Here is a 22,422-nt window from a genome sequence, read left to right as displayed (position 1 = left end):
AAAATGACATAAAATAAGATAAAAACAGAATGTGCTTGGATGTGCAAATGACGTAAGAAGGTGCAGATAAGTTTAAGTATGAATGTTTTAGAAGTTGATCCTCGCTGACAGTATGTCATAACTCTGGGTGTGTCTCTATCAGTAAATAGTTGAACAAGCTTTAGGGGCCTCAGGGCTTCCCCCCCACTTCGCCTGGTTGCTAAACTGGCTTTCTTTTAGCTTGTAACCTAATTTAACTCCAACTGTAATGTGCACTATAACACCAGAGATCTTTAAATTCCTTTTTTGTTTTGCAAGTTGCATCTTAATTTATCACTTTTTCTGATCATTTCTTTTATTTACGATAAAATATTTGTGAAAGTTACCGCTTAACAGGCCAAGAAGCATGTTTCAGTGAATGAATGATTCATGTCTTTTTCTGTTCATTTTATGCTTCTTTTAGTTCCAAAATTGGTGGTTTTAATATCTGTGAACCTTCTTGATGCAATGAAATGACAAACTCCCTCCTCCGAGTCCTTTTTTTTTCTTTCATTTGGCTTAAAACCAGCTGCACATTCTGGAGGAAGCAGCAGTGTAAAGTTACATCTAAGCCATTTTCAGACAGGAAGGGATTATTTTCAGGGAGAACATTTCTAAATTTGTAACTTTAAAGCCAAGATGTGCAGTTTCAGCAGCTTAATCAGTGAACAGAGAGTAGCTTTTAACTGTATATGTAAATGGGCATGTATGAAGTATTAATAATAAACTCAGAGCACAAAGAGTTGCTCTGTAAACCAAAAAAATACAATTCAGCTTTGATTTCTGTCAGACAGAGATGATGGGTTTTTTTTAAAAAACGTGTCTGACAGTGGACTTTTTTCAATTTTTTGCATCCTAGAAGTCTTAGAATTGAGTAATTGGTAGAATAAAGTTATGAATTTCTCAAAAAAATGAATTCGTTCTAACAAAATGTCGTACTTAATTACTACAGTCATGAACACAACGTTTTTGTTCATGGTTTAAGAAATGAATACAGTCTAAAACTAAATTCTTAAAGAAGTAAACATCACGTAAAAGTTTCCGTTGTCTCAATTGGATTTTCTTCAACAATGTTTATTTTATTTTATTTCCAAATTCTCCAGAAACCCTGTGCTTCAGTCCAACGATAACTAGCTGCAATACGCTGTAAAAATTGCACACAAAAAATTGCAAATCTCACGTATTTCCTGCTCTGAAAACAGCAAACAAGAAAAGCACTCAGAGCGCAGTACTCCGCCAAAGCTGCTGAGTCATTGTATACACAAACAAAATGACCTTGCACTGAGCACAGCCATGTTTTATGCATGTGTACGTTATGTACGGATACCAAATTATGTGACCTCAATATGTAGCAGGCGGCGGGAATTAATGGGGCTCAGAAACTCCCCACAATATAATTAGTTGTTCCGTGTATCATTTCTGCCGGATAAGTCCCAAAAAGTCTGCAGCGGTGCTTTTGTTATAGGATCGTATTCATGTGATCATCAGCAGGCAGCTGATGTAGTGTTCACTTGTTGTCACGGTTACAGTGCCGCTATCTAGCAATGATACAGAAATCTAAAAAAAAAATCAGTGGATCCAGACTATAAGCTGCATCACTGCCAAAATCTAATCGCTTGGTCTTTGTGTCATTTCTGACCTTTCCTGAAAATTTCATCTCAATCCGTTCGTCTGTTTTTGAGTAATGTTGCTAACAGACAGACAGACAGACAGGCGATCGTCACATAACTCTGTCGGTGTAACAAACTAGCAAAGAGTGAAGAAGTTTGCCTCATTTTGCTAATTGCTAATCAGCCCGAACACAAGACATGAGGCTCTAAACGAGAATTGAAATGGGAATTACACAACCGTTATTAAAACTTGTGAAGCGAGACGAGAGCAGCAGAAAATAGAAACAGTGAATTTACCGCATGCAGCAGAAAAATCAATGGAGTGTGTGGAGTTTGACGAGTCAGCGGTGCTCGTAGGTGTGTGTGTTTGTTTGTGTGACATCTGTTGCCGTCTGTGTTGTGTTTGTTTATCTGTGTGTGTGTGTGTGTGTGTGGGCAGGCTGACGCAGCAGAACCGACCACAGCGAGGCGATAAACACTGATTTGTACACAAATATATTCATAGTACTGCAAAGTAATTCTGCACGGACCAACACAGTAGTGACATTTATTATAATGGTTGTGTGCAGAAAAGATAAACCGTGAGATATGGGTTATCATGTGAACTGTTGCTAGAAAGAGACCACGTGAGGGGTGAGACAGAGGGGGAGAGAGGCAATCAAAGGGGTGAGGAGAGAGAGAGAGAGGGAGGAAAAAAGGAGGAGAACAAGGGAGGGAAGGGAGAAGGCGAACAAGTGGACAGACAGATGGATAGAGAAGAGGGGAGTGTAGATAAAGTCATACAAAAACATAGATATAGATCAACAGATAGATCTGTTTATAAGTAGATTTATAGATAGACAGATAGATGCGTTGGAAGAGGAGGCGATCTCCAGCTCAGGGGAGGACGGGGGACGATGAGGACGAGGAGAAGACGGACTCCTCCTTCAGAGTGCATTTCTTTAGAGGTACAGCGTTTCTGTGCACGTGCCCAGCTTGTGCGCATTTCTTGTGTGTTTGTGTGGAATAAAGGATGCGTTTTAGAGATGAGAAACTGTAGCTGCAGGTGTAGAATCAGCATGTGATGGTAGTAAATGCATGATGTTGCCTTTCTGTCTCACATCTGAAGATCCAAGAAGAATTTTCTTCCAGTAATCAAACCAAATGTGTCGAACTAATGTCTATATTTGCAGTAAAACCTCGGATGTTGGTGGTAAAATCTAGAAAAAAGGTAATTTCAGTACAAATCTTAATCTAGACGCCTTTGTTTTTGTAAATTGTAGATTACTGTTCACTTAAACAGAACTCTAAAAAATCCTACATAATTATGAAAATAATGGAATACAGGAGGTTTTTAAAGGTGGTATTATGGTAGTAAAAACATGATGTTACCTTCTGAGGAGCCAAAAAGGCTTAAAAAAAAGAGAGAATCAAATATGGGGAACTAATACCTATATTTGCAGTAAAGCTTCAGATCGTGGTGGTAAAGTCTAGTAAAAAGCCAGATCCAGCAAAAAAAAATTCATCCAAATGCCTTTGTTTTTGGAGGTTTTACATGTGTTTTTTGAAACAAAACTTTCAAAAATACTACATAAAGTGGTAAACTGTAGCTGTAGTTGCGCATGATGGTAGTAAACACATGACATCTGAGGATCCAAAGAGGCTTTTCTTTGAGTAACCAAACCAAATATGTGGAACTAATATCTATTTTTGCAGTACAACTTCAAATCTTGGTGGCAAAATCCAAAAAAGAGCCAATTCCAACACAAAACTTCATCTAAACACTTTGGTTTTGTAAGCTGAACATGTGTTTAATTTTCAAAAACAGTAGATAATTCTTAAAATAGTAAAACAAAGGATGGTGATGGTCGAAGGTGATAAGCTGCAGCTGCAGTTGAAGAATCAACACATGATTGTAGTAAACACATGATGTTACCTTCCAAGAATCCAAAAAGACTTTTTTTTTTGTTGAAGAAAATGGAACCGATGTGGTGCTAATATTTGCAGTAAAATTTCAGATCTTGGTGGCAAAATCCAGATAAAAGGCAATTCCAGCACAAGACCTCATCTTGTTTTTATAAGTTACATGTGTTCAGTTAAACGTTAATCCCAAAAACAGTCAATAATTCTGAAAATGATGGCACAGATCTGTAAAATAATGTTTTTCAGATTAAAATACGGTAAAAGAACTATTTACCGTTTCTAAAAATGCAAATATTTGAGGTTGACGTGATGCATGGTTTTGTTTTTTGAGGTCAGCATGTAAAGTAATCACGCTTTTATTTTGCCGGCTATCTATCTTCTCTAGTATTTGACAAAAATCTAAAAACCACATTTGATATTTTTGTAGATATTGTAAACAGTTTTTTTTTTACAGTTAACATGTAAATTAATAATAATTTTCTGTGTTTGTTAGAAATTTTTTATTATTTGACAAAAGCTCTTAAAATATATTGAATATAATTTTAATTTTTCAGTCTTTAATATGCATAATTTTGCTTTCCAGTAACAGCAAATATTTGTAAAATACAATTTGTTTTGCAGATTTTAATACAGTACAAAATTGCTAAAATGTGTGTATGTTATGTACAGTTTTGGGGTTTTCTTTGCAGATAACATGTAAATTAATAATACCTTTCTGTTATTTTGCTAGATATTATCTATCTGCAAAATAAATATATTTTTGACTGATTTTAATACAGTGAAAAAACAACATAGTTCTACGGTAAATTGTTGTAGAAGAACGGATTACTATTTTTCAAAACACAAATTTTTGAAGTGAATATCATGCACAGTTTTAATACTGCATTTTTCAGATTTTACTTGATATTATTAGTTATTATTATTATTAACAAAATGCTGAAAATTAGGTAAATAACACTTCCAAAACTATTTTGTATTTTTCAGCACATAGTATATGTAATTTTGCTTTCACATGCAGCAAATATCTGTAAAATTGTGTTTTGTTTTGCTTTTATTTCTTTTGCAGATTTTAAGTGTCATTTTACAGCATAAAGCATACAGGTATTTTTATGCAGGCATGTACAGTGTTGTCCTTTAAAAGTAAGTAAAACATTTTTAATGTGATTTTGCTAGTAATTATCTGTAATTTGACAGAATCAAGAAAATCTGTGACATGAGAGTAAACTGTTAAAGAAATTACACTTAAAAAAGCATCTAAAAAATGTATGAGAAAGTTATTATGACACTAAAAGCTCCATTAAATGATCATAGTCATTGTATTTCCTGAATGTTCTCCTGCAGCGCTTCAGTTTCGCTGCACAAATATTTGCTGGTAGATGTCTGTAACTGTGCCAGTGTTCTGTTAAAGTTCTGTCCTGTGGCTTTATTAGGGCTTGTTTGTTATAAACAGCTGCCTGCTGCCGCTGGAGTTTTATCGCTGCAAGCAACCGTTCCACTACAACTGTGATGAAAGCTGCGAAAGGAGGAGCGTTCTGCCTCATGAAATACAATCCAGAAAGTATGAATGACTTTAAAATCTTATCAAACACAGCACTTTGTGTCACTTACAGATCAGATTTTACAACTTTTTTCTTTAACTTACGGGTATGTCGCAGCAGCCGTCCACGTTACAAAGTGAGATAGCATCAGTGTAGCGCTGCAGCTAAAGTTTGGCTTTTTTGTTGATTTAGATGACTAAAGTCGGCTTAAGTCAGTCTGAATGTGACCTTCACGTGTCACGTCATACTTTTTACTCAAATCTGAGTGTTTAATTTGCACTTTAAGGCGATTCCTCTCATTGTGAACATTCAGGACAGTCAAATATTTCAACAGTTAAGTGTAAATTATTCATAATTTTCTGGAATTTTGCCAGATATTATTCATTATTTGACAAATCTGTGATTTCTCATTTTTCAGTCTTTCAAATAACAGGAAATATCTGCAAAGTAATACTCTTTGCTGATGTTAATACTTAAAAAATAGTATATTTTAGAGCCAAGTGTTCTTCAAGAATGCTTACTATTTTTAAAATTAATGATATTTTTGATGTGCACGTTATATTCTGTGTTTTTAACTGTCAGCATGTAAATTAATAATGCTTTTCTGTGTTTTTTTTAGATATTATTGATTATTTGACAAAATAACGAAAATCTGTAAATAAGTTAAAAGTTATTCAACATTTTTTAGTGATTAATATACATAAGTTTTGCATTCAAATAACCAAATAAGCAAATATCTGCAAAATAATACTCTTTGCAAGTTGTAAAAATAGCTGGACGCTGTTCAAGAATGAATTACTGTTTGTTAAAGTATTCATTTTTAATGTATGCTTCATGTACAGCTCTGCTTTTGTCCAGTTAATGTGTAAATTAATAATACTTGTTGGTAATTTATGCTAAAAATCAGTAAAATATCCTGTCAAATCGGTGACACAGAGGCTTTGTTTTACTAATTATTGTGAATCTGGATGTTTCATTGCCTTCACATGAGAATGAGATGGCTTAATAGTAAAAGTAGTTTAAAAATAAGTACATGCAACATCATTTTTTTCAAATCAAACTCCTTTGAGCTATTAGAATTAGCCTCTCCTTAACAATTAAATCTATTTTTCATTACCGCTCTAATCCAACCCAGCCAATCAAAGTAATATTTGTCACATTTTCTCACACTCATGGAAAACATTTTTGTGCCATGCATGCATTTGAATTTTTCTGCCATCAACACTTCAAAAGCACAGGAGATAGTCACACGGATGAGCTCTGTTAGGATAAAAATCGACATGCAGCAACTTTACTTCTCAGAAAACTGCAGCTTCACATTTCCATATTTATACACATTTGCTGCCAATTTATCGCCCGACGTCCAGCTGAATAATTCATATAAATATTTGAATGTATTTAAACATACGGTGGAGCTGCAGCATGATAAAGTTGAAGTTGCTTTGTGTCTGATAAAGCCCTTCATGTCTCATGTTGCTGCTGCCGCTTATTATCAGATGTTTGGATGAAGAGGAAGTAGGAGGACGTTTATGTGATGATTTATGTATCAGATAAACACTGACAGCAGCATCAGGAAATGTTTATTGGTCAGACAGTTCTGCAAGATATAATTTACAGTTTGTGCCTTTAAAATGAGTCTCTGTATAAACTCTAGGCAACCCAACAGTTCAGTCGTACTGGTCACACTGAATACTGAAAAGACAAACAAACATCTTTCATATGTGGACGCTTGACTCACTGTGAACAAATGAGCTTAAAGGGAGCTTTGCTCAAACCACAAACCACAAGACAACACAGCAGCTGAAGCAGCTGTTGCCATTATTTCACCATTTCCCTTCTGCGGGTGCATCACGTGTCGAATGTAGCCGGTGGTGTGTTGTGGTTGGGCTAGATCAGCAGAATGGCTGTTTAAGTTGGTTGTGTAAATAATTTGTCGGCTACAAATGTTTCTATTTTACACAATGAATCAGATGAATGCATGTTAAATTGTACATCATATTTTAAAGCCTTCCTGACTTATTGGAACTTTGAATGCGACTACCTGGGTCAGGCCATTTTGTTTAATCCTCATAAATGTTGGCTCAGTTTTGGTTTGTTTTTTTTTAGAAGTTTTCAAGCCTGGGAAATCCTCTACATGGGATGCTGTATTTAGGGTTCAACATCTTCAGAAATACAACTCCTACAGTGATACAATGTGGTGAAGACAGACATAAAATTGTTTCTAGCAGATCCAAAAGATTAGAAAGCTCCAGCAGAGGACAAGTTTTTAATTACTTGTGCTAAAAAATGGAAAAAAGTGCAAAATTTTTCCAAACAAGGGTGGTATTGAGGCCCCAGAAAGTACAAGTATGTTTGTATAAACGGATGTATCCACATTTCCTGCTAAAAAATACTGTCTTTGGTCAACCAATATACACCAGTAATAATATGGCTGAGTTTTTAGAATTTAATATTTTTCCACACCTGGATGCCATATTTTGGATTCAACATCTACAGAAATACAACTCCCACAGTGCTAAAGTGTGGTGAAGACAGACATATAGTTGTATTTAGCAGATCTGTGCCATTAAAGGACTCCCACAGAGGGAAAGTTTTTCATTGCTGATGCTGGAAAATAGAAAAAAAGTACAAAATCTTCCAAACAAGGGTGGTATTGAAGCTCCAGAAAGTACAAATATGTGTGTGTAAATGGATTTATCCATATTTCCTGCATTTTAAATCTCAGATAAAATCTAGGAAAGTCGCATAAAAAAATGTGTTGCAAAAGAAACAATTCAAAACAATCCACAACTTCAGATAAAATCTCTTTTACAACATATGGCTATTAAATTAGCTCAGAATTTTAATAAAATAAAAATGTATTTTTACTGTATTTAAATCAACTAATAAACCATTATTTTATAGATAGTAATAAACTATTAAAGTGAAAAAGAAACAATAAAAAATGGGTCAAAACTTTAGATAAAATCTGTTTTATTTATAAATAGTGATTTGCTCTGTTACAATATATGTTTATTAAATTTGTTAAAAATTTAAATAAAGTTAAAATAAAATCTGCTAAAAGCATTATTTTGCAGATTAGTATTAAAGTATTAAAATAAATATTAAAAGAAATAATTCGAAAACAGGAAAAAACTGCAGATAATTTAAATAAAAAAGCGTTTTTATAAATAATGATTTGACCTCTTACAGTATATGATTATTAAATTAGTTAAAAATTTAAATAAAATAAAAATAAAAGAAACTCAGCTAAAAAACATTATTTTATGTAATCTGTGAAATAATGTTTTTACTATTAAATTAGTTACAAATTAAAAATAGATGTTTTTTAACATTTGCTGTATTTTAATCTTAAGTTCTTAAAACTATTTTACAGATAATGTTATATTATTTACAGCCTTTACATTTTTCATTATCTTTAATTTTTTTCTAACACTCTTGCTGTCAGGTTTTTAGAGTTTTGTTTACAGATTTATTTGTTTATTTATTTTACAATAGACAGTAAATTTGTACATGTGTGGATCCTGATGTAAGATTTTGTCGATGTTGTCCAGTTTCATTAGTTTTGTGATCAGTATAGGCCACTAAAACCATAAATATGGAAAAAAAACCAATAATAGATAATTTGCTTTATCGTTGTTTGCATGCTTTTTCACTTCAGCTCTCTTTGGCTTTAACCTGAGGTTCAAGGGTTGCTGTGTTTCACATTTAAAGCAGAGCATTAGTGAGGTACGAGTCGCACTTTTGTCCTTTTTGATCAGGAAGGGACGGCGACACACAACAAGCCGGCGTTTGTTCGGCCAGCCTCCGGTTTCAGGACGGTATGCTGGCTAACTGTTCTCACATGACAGCTTTTAATCCACCTCGAGATGTTTGTAGCCCTGAAGGAAGTTTCTCAAAAGATTTCAAAGAGGAGGGAGACGAGCCTGACTCATCGGCTCTCCATCTGTCTCTCTGCTGGATCTTTTGTGTGTCCGACTCCCAGAGAGACGTCTCCCAGGCTGACATTTCAGTCCCCGAAACTTTTAAATGAGCTCGTTTGTCCTCCAAGGATTCTGTTGTCAGAGCGTCTGAATGAGCGAGGAAGCATCTCGTTTAACTAGCTGTGGTTCTGTAAGGCCAAGCGTGACCCCAAGCGCCTGAGAAACGCGGGGATTATAGTCATTCAGAGGTCAAATTAAACTCAATTTAGCAATTTGCTCTTCGGAATTTTAATGGAATAAAGCATGTTTCACGAAAATGAAATCAATAACTGCTGTGAAGACTGCTCTCAGACTTCACTTTGGGGAAAATGTGAAAAATGTGGCTGTAAGAAATGAAAGTTTAACAAGTTTTAACTGTAGTTTTACATTTACTTTACAGATTTTCCCTGCTTTGTTAAATTACGCATAACAACTAGTAAAATTACTGCAAAAAAGTATTAATAAACATGTTAATCATGTAAAAAAAAATCAAACAATAGGTCAAAACTGCATCTTTATTTTTAGAAGTAATAATTAATTCTGTTTCAATGTTGAATTGTAAGACTGTTTTACTGTACTGAAATCCGCTAAAAAACATAATTATTATACAGATTTTTTCATTATTTGAAATTAAAATTATACATATTTATAACAGAAATGGTGATATTGTGTATGTGGAAAAAGTTTTAGATCTTTGAGTTCATCTCATAAAAAATGGGAGCAAAAACAAGTGTTTTGTTTATATTTTTGTTGAGTGTAGTTAAAAATGTAAATAAAATAAAAATAAAAATAAATAACAGAAAAGAAGAATTTAATTAAAAAAACTAGCCAAAACTGTAGATAATTTCATTTCTAAATTCAGTATTTTTATTAATAATTATTTTCTCTTTTAAAGTGTCTGAATATAAAATAAAAGGAATAAAAATTAAATTAGATTAAAATTAAATATTACAATGAGCTTTTTCTGTGTTCAGATCAGCTAAAAAGCACATTATTTTACAGATAATATCACATTATTTTAATAAATTTTAAATAATTTTGAAATTTACAATATTCCACGATTTTCATAACATATTTTTTTCAGGCTCCCTTGCTGCTAGATTTAATTTTTTATTTGTTAAACAGACTGTACATTTGTACATGTTGGTGGAAGACTCTGCAGATCTCTGTTAACCAATTTCATGCGTTTTGTCAGCAATTTTGTGCACAAAGAGTGTCTTTTTTCCCTAAAAATGTCGTTTTTAGGTGGAGTGGAAAATTTTCTTTCGATTTTTCACACTCAAGTTCATATAAAATCTGATTCACAGCCTGTTTCATCTGCTTCTCTGCGCTTAGGAGAGTGAAATAGCAAATTATTCATGTGACGTGTAAATCCATATGGGACATTTAATGATGTAATCTATTTCCCGTGAACAAATCACTCTGTCGTTTCTGCCTTGAAAGCTGAATAAAGTCATCTGATGCCTTGTCTACATCCATCCTGGGTGTTCTGGGTCTGCAGCCGCTGAAATAGAAGGAAGCAGCTGACATTTACACCATGGTGGGGCCTCAGAGTCACATTTTACTTCTCTGATAGGACCGAACACCAAAGCAGAAGCTTGCTGTTTGAAGATGGCTTGTTTGCATCTGTGTGTGTAAGAATTACAGTCAAAGTTTGTTTCCTTCTCGTTCATTAACTTCACTCCTGTCATGTGGCAGCAGTGGGAGTCCTGCTGCACTCACACACTTCGACTCCAATTAGCGCTGATTTAGACGTGATTTATCCTCCAACATGAAAGTTTACTCAGCCAGAAAAAAGCACAAAGATAATGGAATTTACCACAAGTGATAAAACAAGAATCATCTGTGGACTGGTGCTGGGCTGCACAGAGAGAATAAAAATGATTTATTTTATATTTTATCTCTGGCGGAGTCTGCAGGATGTTTTATTTTGAAAAATGACTAGATCGTCTTCCTGTCTGTGCTTGTTTCCCGCACTTGATGTTCAGTGAAGCCATCAGTCTGCCAAAATCAATGAAAAACTCAAATTTTTTTTATTTGTTTAGGACTCGTTTTTTGAAAAGAAGATCATTATTACTTTGCCAATGAATGTGGTAGAATTAAGTGATGATAGGTATATGTTGGTCTGTCTGTCTGTTAGCAACATTACTCTAAAACAGACTGACGAATTTGGATGAAATTTTCAGGGAAGATCAGAAATGACACAAATGATGTGCTTATAGTCTGGATCCACAGATTTGTTAAAGATTTCTGTATCTTTATGAGATAGCAGCACAGCATCACTGTAACTATGACAACAAGTAAACACTTCGTCAGCTGCCTGCTGACGTTTTTTACTTGTTGTCATATGATTGTGATCCTACTACAGATTAACTGCTGATGACCTTTTTGGGACTTATCCATCTGAAATGATACAAGGAACAACTGATTAAATTGTGGGGGTGTTTCTGAGTCCCATCAATCTCCGCTACCTGCTACATACGGTATTTAGATCGCATGATTCGGTATCCGTACATAACGTACACATGCATAACACATGCCGTGCTCAGCACAAGGTCATTTTTTATGAAAGATTTCATGCGTCAGAGATCATACAATGACTGAGCAGCCTTTGCGTAGTATGATGCTCTCTGAGTGTTTTTCCTGTTTATGTGCACAATGACCGGTCCGTAGAAAGTTGTTTTACTTTAATCTGGTCCGTGATGCAAGAAAGGTCAGAAATTGCTGGTAGAAAAGACACGTTCATCTTTAATTGATTCCCTAATCTGACGGCAATAGTTGTTTATTTATCATTTTATTGTTTTTTAACAAGCCATTTGCAAACTAAATGCGACCAAATGTGAAGAATTTCATCTTTTCTAAAGTTATCAACACACCCAGGTGGTGAATCACAAAAGTTTCTGAGATTCTATAATTGCATGGAAGTTCTGCCCGAAGCAGCTTTATCTTAATCTGAACTAATTAATTTCCTCTGGTTTTGACCTTTTCTAGATGCTGCGTGCTCCGGTTTGCAAATGGCTCGCTTGACTGATTAAACCATAACTCAGAGAAGAAAACTGAGCACATGGATGAGCACACTGTGTATTGTGTTTCAAGAAAAGTAATTTAATTTTTGAAAAAAGCGATCAGTTCTGCTGTTGTTTCCAATTTTGCATTTTCCTTGCAACTAACATTTATCAACTGAAGGTAAAAAAAACAACTTCTGTGGAGGAGTTAGAAGGTTGGTTGTAGTTTGTGAAAAATAGGGAAAATTTGGAAGCATTCCACTTTTTGTTTTATGGATTGCAGTTTGAAAGTCCCCAAAACTATAAAACTTTTTATTTAAATTATTAGTTAGCTTCTCTTCAGTTCTTATTCCTCCTTTCTATCATGTAAAGCAGAGGAACAGCACAGTATTGAATTAGATTTAAAACAATGTGTTCTTTTGAACTTTTTTACCACTATGTGATTTGTATGTATTTTCTAGCGTAGTTTTTGGTCGATCGTGCTCTAACAGATCAACATAATATTAGGCACACAATTGAAGTGATATTAAAAAAGAATAATGTTTGATGATTGATAGAAAAATAATGGATAAATAACTTTAAAGAGCAAAAATTAGCTCAATTAGCTATCAGATAACTGTTAAATGACTCACTGAGCTCGTAATTGAGAGATCAAGTTGTTCGATATAAGTTCCACTTCTTACACTTAATTTATGATTGGAAAATGAGTTTGGTTTGCAAAAATATGCTTTAACATGAACATTTAACCTCAACTGACGGTCTTTTATTGCGTTAATTTGACCATCAACAGGAGTCTGGATGTGAAACCTGTTCTCTAGTGTGAAAGTGGAGTATTTTGCAGGTCTACCATCCACCCCAACATCCTCCTGCTGACTCTGATGCCGTTCATAGATACTGGTTTATTACATTTACTGTACGTTTTTCACTATGACATGATTGAAAATGGTGATATAAGCTGGTACTTAGGCTTTTTTCTTGTCATAGTTCAAGACAGTAGCTCATTGTTTGGACTTGAACTCAAACTGTGTTCCTGGTTATTGATAATCGAGCGATTAGTGTCAACATGAGAGATAAGATGTAGGAAATGTTGAGTTATTGCAAACTTTACTTAGAATTAGGGATTCGAGTGTAGCTAAATTGGAAAAAACATGTTTCTTTTAGATCTACGTACAGCAAGTTTGCAGATTTTATTATTTTAACAATGAAGAACTCTTTGTTTCTTCTAAAAGGACAAGTTTCCAGAAGGAAACCGTTTGATTCTCTGATGTCTGTCTTTATAAATGCCTTAATTACATGTGAATGACCATTTCTGTAATTTTACAATAACTTTACAGATTTTCCCTGCTTTGTTAAATAAAGCATAATAAAGCATAAAAGCATAAAAACTAGTAAAATCACAGGGGGGTAAAAAAAGTTAATTTACTTGTTAATCATGTAAAAAACAAACAGGAAACAGGTCAAAACTGTGTCTGTATTTTGATAAAAAATATTTAATTCTATTACACTGTTTTACTGTACTGAAATCAGAAACATATTTCCAACAGAAAATTAATAAAATACATGTGTTTTTTTGTTGTAAACTTTTATTTTTTTATTTTTTAACAGATTGTCACTGTACAGATGATATCTAATAAAATTACAGAAAGCAAAAATAATTAAAAAGAAAAAAATCCATAACTGTACATAATGTCCACATAAAAACAGTCTGTATTTTTATGAATATTAATTGATTCTATTGTACTGACTGACTATAAAATTACAGCTTTATTGTATTGAAATCCACTAAAAACATAAATATACAAATATTTTCCATTCAAATTTCAAATTTAAGCTATGCATATTTATAGCAGAAAAATGACAAAGCATATTTTTTGCTTTATTTTTTATTTACTTTTTTTTAACAGATTTTTTTTATACAGAATATAAAAACTATACTGTACTGCTATACTATATCTGTTTTTCTGTATTTAAATCAGCTACATACAGCAGGTTTACAGATTCCATTTTTTTGAATAGGAGAATTTTTAGTTATTCAGGAAACCTTTGATTCTCTGAAGATATCTGTCTTTAAATGCCTCACTTACATCTACATGACCATTTCTGAGGCGTCGTTCGTATTCCCAGCTGGTTTGGGCCTCAAACCGACAACTTCTGGAGCTGCAGGCAGCTGCTGGCCCAGATAGTCTCGTCTTCAGTCTGGGAGAAACTGGGTTTGCGTTAATTAAAGTGTTTCCCTCAGCTGGGTTTCCCTTGATTCAGCAGATTTGGTTTAATTTCAAAGTGTTTTCCGCGGGCCTCCTGTTCACCCCTTGCAGCTGCACGTAAATACATTTGTCCATCGGACTCAGAGGAAGCAGCTAAAATCTGTTGTTCTCGTCAGCTGTCTGTTGTGGTTGTAATGACTGTTTTCTTCACCCTCTGGTGAGAATTACATCCACACTTTACATGGCGGTTATTATAAAGCCTTTAGGTGCCATGCTGTATGTTTGCAGGTAGTGGTAGTCAAATAGCTCTTTTTAAAAAAAAATGAAGTTATGCAGTAATGTCCAAGTAAGTTGCATTTCTTAAGTGATAAGACTGGCGGAGCTTTCACTGCTGTCTGAAATTAAACCAAGGATCATTTTATAAGCCAAACATCAAACCTGTCTCACAAAAGTTATGTTCCAGCTAAACTGCATTGAAAACTATGCATTTATCTCCCTGAAACTTAGTCTGAAAGAGTCACAAGGTCTGCGCTAGGAAATGGAATCGAGTCTGCAACAAGACGTTCAACCAGATTTTGTTTTCAATCACTGTTTTATGCACGTTGAGGCAACAAACTACTTGGAAAATTTCACATTTTGGGTTGAAAAACATCTTCTAAGCCTCTCCTCTATTTACTGGGTTACCAGGGTGACTACGTCTTCTATTGCCCATATGGTAGACAACTGTAATACAGTAAAATATTAAAATAAACTTCAAAGATAAGTTGATAAAAACAGATATAACCTCCGAGAGAAAATAAGTTTCCCTCTAAATGCAGTTTGATTGTATAGGAATATAATTCGAAGACGAAACGACACAAACTACTGTAACAGCTAGCAACTTTGTTTCTGGTTACGACTTCCTGAAGGACACGATTTATTGTTTTTGCATTTGTTTATGAGAACAAATTAAACAAATCACTTATAGTGTTAATTATTGAGCTTTAGAGCGGCTCGTGGACTTTTTTAAAAAAAAAAAAACTTTGTACAGCGCTAGGCTTGCCGTTTAAAACTGTCTCCAGTCTTTATGCTAAGCTAAGCTAAGCTAATCGCCTACTGGCCAAAAGTTCTGAGAATGGCACAGGTTTTGATATGTGTTGAAGTAGATTTGAATGTTTATCAGTGAGGAAGCTTAAATACTACATGATTATAAAATGAATATAAACTTATTTAAAAGAACATATGTTAGGCAGTCAGTATATTCTTGGACTGTTATGGGTGCATGAAGCATGTTATTGTCGTGTTTTTTGGAACATGTGTGAGCAGCAATTTGTAGATTTGGCTCCTTGCAGCTTCCCCCTTTAAGCCAAAATGAAATTCAAGTTGAAGAATTGCTGTTTTGACACAGTTTAGGAGATTCACATTCTTTGCAGATGGAGCTCCACATGTTTACAGAACTGGACTTTCAGGAAAAATGTCGCAGGAGCACAAGAAGACAAGGAACAGGCGAGGAAATGGTAATAAAAGAGTGAAATAAACGAAGCAGAAGACAAAGAAAGATAAGAAGTGCTTGAACAAGATTTTGAGATAACAAAAAGAGGAGTCAAAACAGTGTGAAAACTTTGAAAGAAGAGAAGATTTAAATGGAGGAAAGAGAAGAAGATGAATTACAGAGAGGGAGGATGAAAATGCCCTCTGTGAAGGACTGCATCATTCATCAGCCTCTATTAAAAACCCCTCAGTGCATATTAGCTGCTTCGGCTGTAGGTTTCAAGTGTGAAAACTGTGTGTGCTCATTGTTTATGTGTGTGTGTGCAGAAAATATGCCGCTTCCTGCGTTAACTGTCAAAACAGTGACGGTGTTTCTGCATAATTCATGGCTCACGGGACAGGTTTGGGGAATGCTGCCTGTCTGGAAGTTGCCTCCTGTGTCTTTGAGGGTCTAAAACTACCAGCCAGGCCGACAATGACACACTTGTCTATTGTTTATATTCTCTGTCTGACGCTGCAGTTTTCTTTCCTCCGGCAAGTCGGCTGAAGGTCATTGAAGGTTTAACCGTATGACTGTTCAGTCGTGTGTGTCAGTTTGGTGTCGAGTGTCTCAAAGGAAAAGCTTTGGAGCAGGTGAAGTGAAAGTCACAGAGAAACCTGAGTTTGTCTCTGTTGCATGAAAACAGTGTTTCATGATTTTCGAAGACATAAAACCATAAATGTTCATAGAAGCAGCTTATTATGGCCCTTAAGCTGTGTTCCTGTGTAATTTTCAAGCAAACTTTGAAGTGTTGCTCGAGAAAAAGAAAACCGCTTTCGATCAAGAAGCAAGTTGCATTGTGTCGACAGAAGGTGGCGCTGTAGGTGATGTTATCCATATGCAACCACAAAAAAAATAGAAGAAGAAAAACAAGCAAAACTCTGCAAGAAAAATTCATTTTTAATGTTTGCATGTTTTAATTTTACTTTCACGTTGTCGTAATGCATTGAAAGAAGCAAAAACGGCCGATTAGTAAGTTAAATATTAAAAAAGATGTTTCCATATCCCATGAAGCTTGTTAGCTTTTAAAAAAAAGTTTAAAAAAGACCTCTAGTGAGCTTAAAAAGTTTTTAAAAATGTGCTTAAAAATAGCTTATAGAAACAGTTACCTGTCATTGTTACAGCGCCCTCTAGTTTCTGCAGCATATATGATTAGAATATAGCAATATGTCGATTATTTTCTGTTTTAATCATGTAGTTTGGTCTATTAAACATGAAACGCTAAGAAATATTCACTTACAAAGCTGGAGTCAGAAGGTTTTTACATTTTTTCAAATTAATTGATTCTCAAACTAGTTGTTGATTAATCAACTAATTGATTAGTCAAAGGTGATGTAGTTAAAGCCACAAAGCCTGCTCAAGAGGAGATCGGGGTTGATGGATAGTTCAACAAAACATTGGGCTTTCACAAGAGACTTTTAGTTTTATTCTTTTTACATCAAAAATACGCTTTTCTTTTATTATTGTGACCATGATTTGTTGGGTTCTCTTTCCGTTTCTATGGATTTAGTTAATTTTAAAGTTGTGTTTTCCTTTTAATTGATATCCCCCTTCTCGATCCCTAAACAATCTCTGTATATTTTATGGCTAAATGTTATTTTTAGCTTTGTACAGGAATTTCACTTTCCTTTCACTATAAATTTTGATAATTTGACTGCATGAAGAGTGAGTATGCTCCCGATAGCCGTCATTGTCAATAACCCCTATTAAAGAGTAGTTAATGAGTAGATTGAATTCCTGTAATTGTTACCCCAGATCTCTACACAGTAATTGAAATACGGTAACACAATGGAATAGTATAGGATGCGTAGTGATTTTTGATCAAGAACACATTATGCTTTGTTTAAAACTGAAATACTTCTTGAAAGTTTACTTGTGTGTATGTTTGATTTGTGTTTTCCAACTGATTTGCTCATCTATTATCTATTATGATAACAAAGGACCTGATCTTTCAGTTGTTTTGTGTCTAATTAGAGGTTCAAAATGTCTCAGTAGTTAACAGTTGTTCCTAAATGATAAATCCATTTACAGCCTACATGAAGTCAAATATTCACTCTCCTGAGGGAAATATTAGAAATATGTTGCTCTTTAGCTGCTAAACATTGTGTCAGCACACTGTTTGATGCTGGCCAGGTAGTATATCAGAGCTTTTTATTGCTGAAAACAGCTGCTTGCTGCTGGAAAGAATGCTGATGAGGACAGCGACGGAAAACTCGACAAGCTCATTTCATATTGTCATTTTAAAATGGAAATATGGATTAGTGGCACTTTGAACATCTGTCTTTGTGAAATGTAGCACGCATACAACTATTTTGCAGCAGCTCATAATTCTTGAAAGCGACAGAGCTCCATCTAAATTGCAATTTGGGGAAGTGTAGTGATATTCAGGCATTGGAAAGTATGATGTTCATGCTAAAATATGGTATTAATGTGTGTCCGTTCCAAATATATGACTTTGTATCAGGACTTAAAGTTGTAAGAAAGTTTGCTGTGATGTTTAACGTTGCATTTCCTCGTCAGAGTAAAAACACAGTGCTGAGCTTTGTTTTGTAGTCTCGTGTTGATCCTGATTGTCTGATTTTACTTATCGTCCTACAGATACTTTCCTTCCTTCGTTTTGTCTTCTTCAGATACTTTTCTCTCCTGCTCACCACCTGTTTATTCCTTCCGTCTTTACTTTTCCTTACCTTCCTCTTACTCTTTCTCGACTATACCATCTTTCTGTTTCCTGTTTCTTCCTTCCTTCCCTCCATCACACCTCTCTCTCTCTCTCTTTCTGTCTAGACAGACTCAGCAGTAAATATTCTGTAATCAGCCTCACATGTTTCTCCGTTCACAGGGCTGCTGCTGTCTCCACGCTCGCTCCCACTGTGTTTGTGGGTCTTGTTTTTTGATCTGAGCGCCAGTCTATTTCACATGCAAATGGTTTAAAGTGTATCTCCCTCTCTTCATCCAGCTGCAGTGCGGACCAGAGAGAGGGCGTCTTTATGTTTAGAGAACTCTGTAACCCTGGAAATTGGCCTGTGAGATGTTCAGCTCAGAGTCGGGTCAGATATATCTGGAAATAACCTCATGTAGACGTTTGAGTTCCCTGATGGTGCACGAAGAGTGGCGTCCTCAGAGTGAGGTCACAGAAAGGAGATCGGGGTGGATGTTTAGGGCCCTATGATTTCCGCAGTCACGGAATCGCGGACGGAATCGAGGAATTTGCCGTTAAAACGGAATCTATGTTTACACGCGGAATATCGCGGAATTTGCCATAATTTCACTACAATGCTGTTTTCATGTGGAACAGGAATGTAAGTCTGGGGAAAACAGCACGGAGGGAAGCAAATCTGGGTGACACAGCAAGTCCCTTCCAAAGACTGAGCCCCTCCCCCTTCAAAACATTGTAAGCATGGCGAAGCGGCGCCTTATGGCTCTGTCTTCGTCAGTGAAAAAAACTGCGAAACTCGACGCTAACCATAGACTGTATATAAAGTGGACGTGGCATCTGGCTCCAAAATTGAAGCCCACCCAGAAGTGTCAAAAACTTGCAATGTCACGCCGTCCGCTAGGGTTGGCTCCAAAAAGCTTTTGCTCCATAGACCCCAATTCATTTTTGGAAAAAATAAAATTTGATAGACTGATTTTCTACAGCTCAGGATTTTTTTCCCGTTAGTTTTCATGGTCAAAATGAGAGATCAGGTGGCCGATCTTAAAATAAATCAATACTGAATTTTAAATAAATCGTTAAAGTTGGGGGAGCCGAGGGGCGTGGCTATACTTGATAGACAGCAACAGAAGCCTCTGTGGTAAAATGTGGGCGGATAAGAGAGTCCTCAGCCAATCCTGCCCCTAGTTGCTCTCCGGTCCAGGCTGTTTGATGACGCTTTTTATGTCACTGCTCTAAAAAATCCAAAACGGCGACCAGGAAGTAGCAAAATCCGGGCTTCATTTTCTCGGCGTTGAAACCAATGGGTGACGTCACGGTCAGTTCACGCCTAACCCCCAGTACAGAGCCGAGCAGTTCCCGAACGACTTTTATGTGTCAGGTGAACAGTTGTTTTGCAGATTTTGTCAACATTCCATTGACTGGAAACGTAAAATAGCCATGTGAGAAAGAAGGAAAAGTTCAATAGTAATGCTAGCAAGACCACATCCCTACAAACGTGCATTACTGCTTCTACATTCAAGTCATCGGACTCAAGAAAAGAGTTTATTGAAGATTTTGTGGCTATGTGTGCTGAGACTGACATCCCCTTGGAAAAGATGACAAAACTGTGTCCGTTTCTACTGAAGCACTGCAAACAGGGAGGAGCAATCATGTATGACGTCTCTGATGGGTGGGAAACTTGAAGAGAGTAGCTCACAGGGACTAACTAGTCCTACAGCTTAAATAGCTTGTTTAAGTTACTTTAAAAGAAGTCTCACATGTTTGGTTGTTGTTTTATAACAAGTCAACGAATGTTTTTTTTTTAACTTGCTGCTTGTTTTTGATGATAATTTTGTCATATTGAGGAAATGTGTTGTCTGTCACCTCAATAAATGTAAGTTAATTTCTATTTAATTTGTGTACATTTTAGTCATTTACATTAAGAACACACTGTTTTTGGTCGTAAAATAAGAGTAAAATAGAAGTAAAATGGAAAAAATGGAATTTCCACAAATTAAAATGTAAAAAACAGAATTTGGGAAAAAAATAAAACTGAATTTGGGAAAAAATAAAACTGATTTCATAGGGCCCTAGATGCTGAGGCAGACACTACTGTGTTTTTAGGATTAAGCTTAGTTCAACCCTCTGAACCCCAAAATTTGCCAGTATAGGTTTAAAATTGATGTTATTCTTTTAAGAACGTGCATAAATTACAGCCTTTATCTGAGCAAAAACTGTCAAAGTAATAAGCTATTAAGCTAATAGGGAAACAATGAGCTAAAAATGTTTTATTTCATCAAATATTTAATCTTTGTTCTGCATTTTTCATTCAAAAATTTGCCACAAATACATTGTTTGCATTAATCAGATTCTGCGAAAAACAAAAAATTCTGTATTTTTCAGCCAACTGAGAAGCCATAAATGAGTCAGGTGCTAAAAAATGTGAAAATTGTAGCATTTATCAAAGCAAAAAGCTTGAAAACTGAAAGAATTGTGGTATATTCAACTTTGCAATAGCGCTCAAACCAATCATGTGTCACCTTTGCTTTTGTGGGTATTAAATGATCAGATCTGAGCTAAAAATCTGGATATTACATCAAAACCTCTTTATTCTGCATGTTACTTTTTAGAATTGACCAAAAATAAGCCATTTGTAGGAACAAATTTCTGTAAAAGAAAAAAGTGAATTCTTGGCCAACTCAGAAGCCATGAATGACTCATCTTCTAAAAAAATGCCAAAATGAGCATTTATCAGAGCAAAAAACTGTGAGAACAGGAAGACTTGTGACATATTCAACTGTCCAACAATCCCCGAACTAATCGTGCAATTTTTGGTTTTCTCGATATAAGCAATCAAATCTGAGATAAAAATGTGGATATTTCATCAAAATCTTTTATTCTGCATATTTCTTTTAAGAATTTACCAAAAATAAGCCGTTTACAGAACCAAATTCTATAAAAGAACAAAAAAAATCTAAATTTCTTGGCCAACCGAGAAGCCATGAATGACTTGTCTTTTAAAAAATGAAAATTCAAGGACTTTTCAGCTGAACTGCAGGCCATGTTTCCATAGAGAGGGCACAAGATAGTGGATAGATAGGAGACGAAGATGTTTAAGTTGAAAATGCAGGCTGTAATATATATATATATATATATATATATATATATATATTTGCATTTAGTTTGTGTTGCCAATACCTGTGGACATTTGCTAAAATGTTCGAAATGTAAAATGAATAATCACAGAAATTCAGCTCTCTTCTTTTCTTCATTTACAATTTGTGGCATTATAACTTTGATTTCTGAGTTCTTGTTCTGTGTCCACAGAGGTGCAGGACTTTATATTGCAGTGAAAAATGAGACCACAGTGAGAAAAATGTGGCTCTAAGTGTTGTGTAGTTTTGCATTCTTTGGTTTTTTTTTGCTTGCACAATTGGATATTGTGGGAAAACAAAAGAAAGAGTTGACAGTGAAGACATTGTGTTCTGTTTGGTCAGTATAAATGTGCTGTTTCCTGCACAATATACGTGCAAATTAAGTTTAAGATAATAGATGTGGAGCAGAGTTAAATGGAGCATAAATCCACAACAATAGCAGCTCTGTGATTTAAAATCATAGATCAGCATTAAAATATAACAACAATATCTGTCTGTGTGTTTTTAAGTTGATTACAGTCTCTGGCGGTTTACTTTTTTTAACTTACTGGGACTAAATCCAAGCAGCTCCAGCCAAAATCCAGCTTCCTGATTGGCTGAGTCTTGTGACTTTTGCCTGGCAACGCTTTTTGAAAAACCAGGAAGTCGTAGAAAGCTACTGAGCCTCGGGGGGATTTTGCTCTACAACTCTTTCTAGAAAGTTGGCTGAGCACCCGGAAAAATGAAAACAAAGCGGTGCAGCGCTCCACTCACTTTTTTCCCTCCTCTTCTTCTCTCAGCTCTGCCTTTTCTTCTCTTTAATTGTTTTGTTTTTCCATTTGTCAGCCACAATATCTGTCTCTCCTTGTCTCATTCTGTCACCGTTCTCTTCTCTCCATCACTT

The 22,422-nt window shown here is 35.2% G+C and overlaps 1 protein-coding gene across 2 annotated transcripts in view; it reads left to right on the top strand.

The window, feature by feature from the left end:
* The window catches only part of nhsl2 (NHS-like 2), a 222,671-nt gene that overhangs the window by 23,856 nt on the left and 176,393 nt on the right, over positions 1-22,422 (top strand). Inside the window, exon 1 of one of the 2 annotated variants that reach the window (XM_051944089.1) lies at positions 2,267-2,575. The exons of the other annotated variant lie outside the window; for it this stretch is intronic. Within the exon in view, the coding sequence (XP_051800049.1) occupies positions 2,476-2,575 (100 nt within the window). The 5' untranslated portion in view covers positions 2,267-2,475. Of the gene's footprint in view, positions 1-2,266; positions 2,576-22,422 lie in introns of those variants that run through there. 2 annotated transcript variants of the gene reach the window in all.

Source organism: Acanthochromis polyacanthus, chromosome 23 (genome assembly GCF_021347895.1).
Source record: "Acanthochromis polyacanthus isolate Apoly-LR-REF ecotype Palm Island chromosome 23, KAUST_Apoly_ChrSc, whole genome shotgun sequence".
Classification (NCBI taxonomy): Eukaryota; Metazoa; Chordata; class Actinopteri; family Pomacentridae; genus Acanthochromis; species Acanthochromis polyacanthus.
This window is presented reverse-complemented; position numbering and strand designations above follow the sequence as displayed.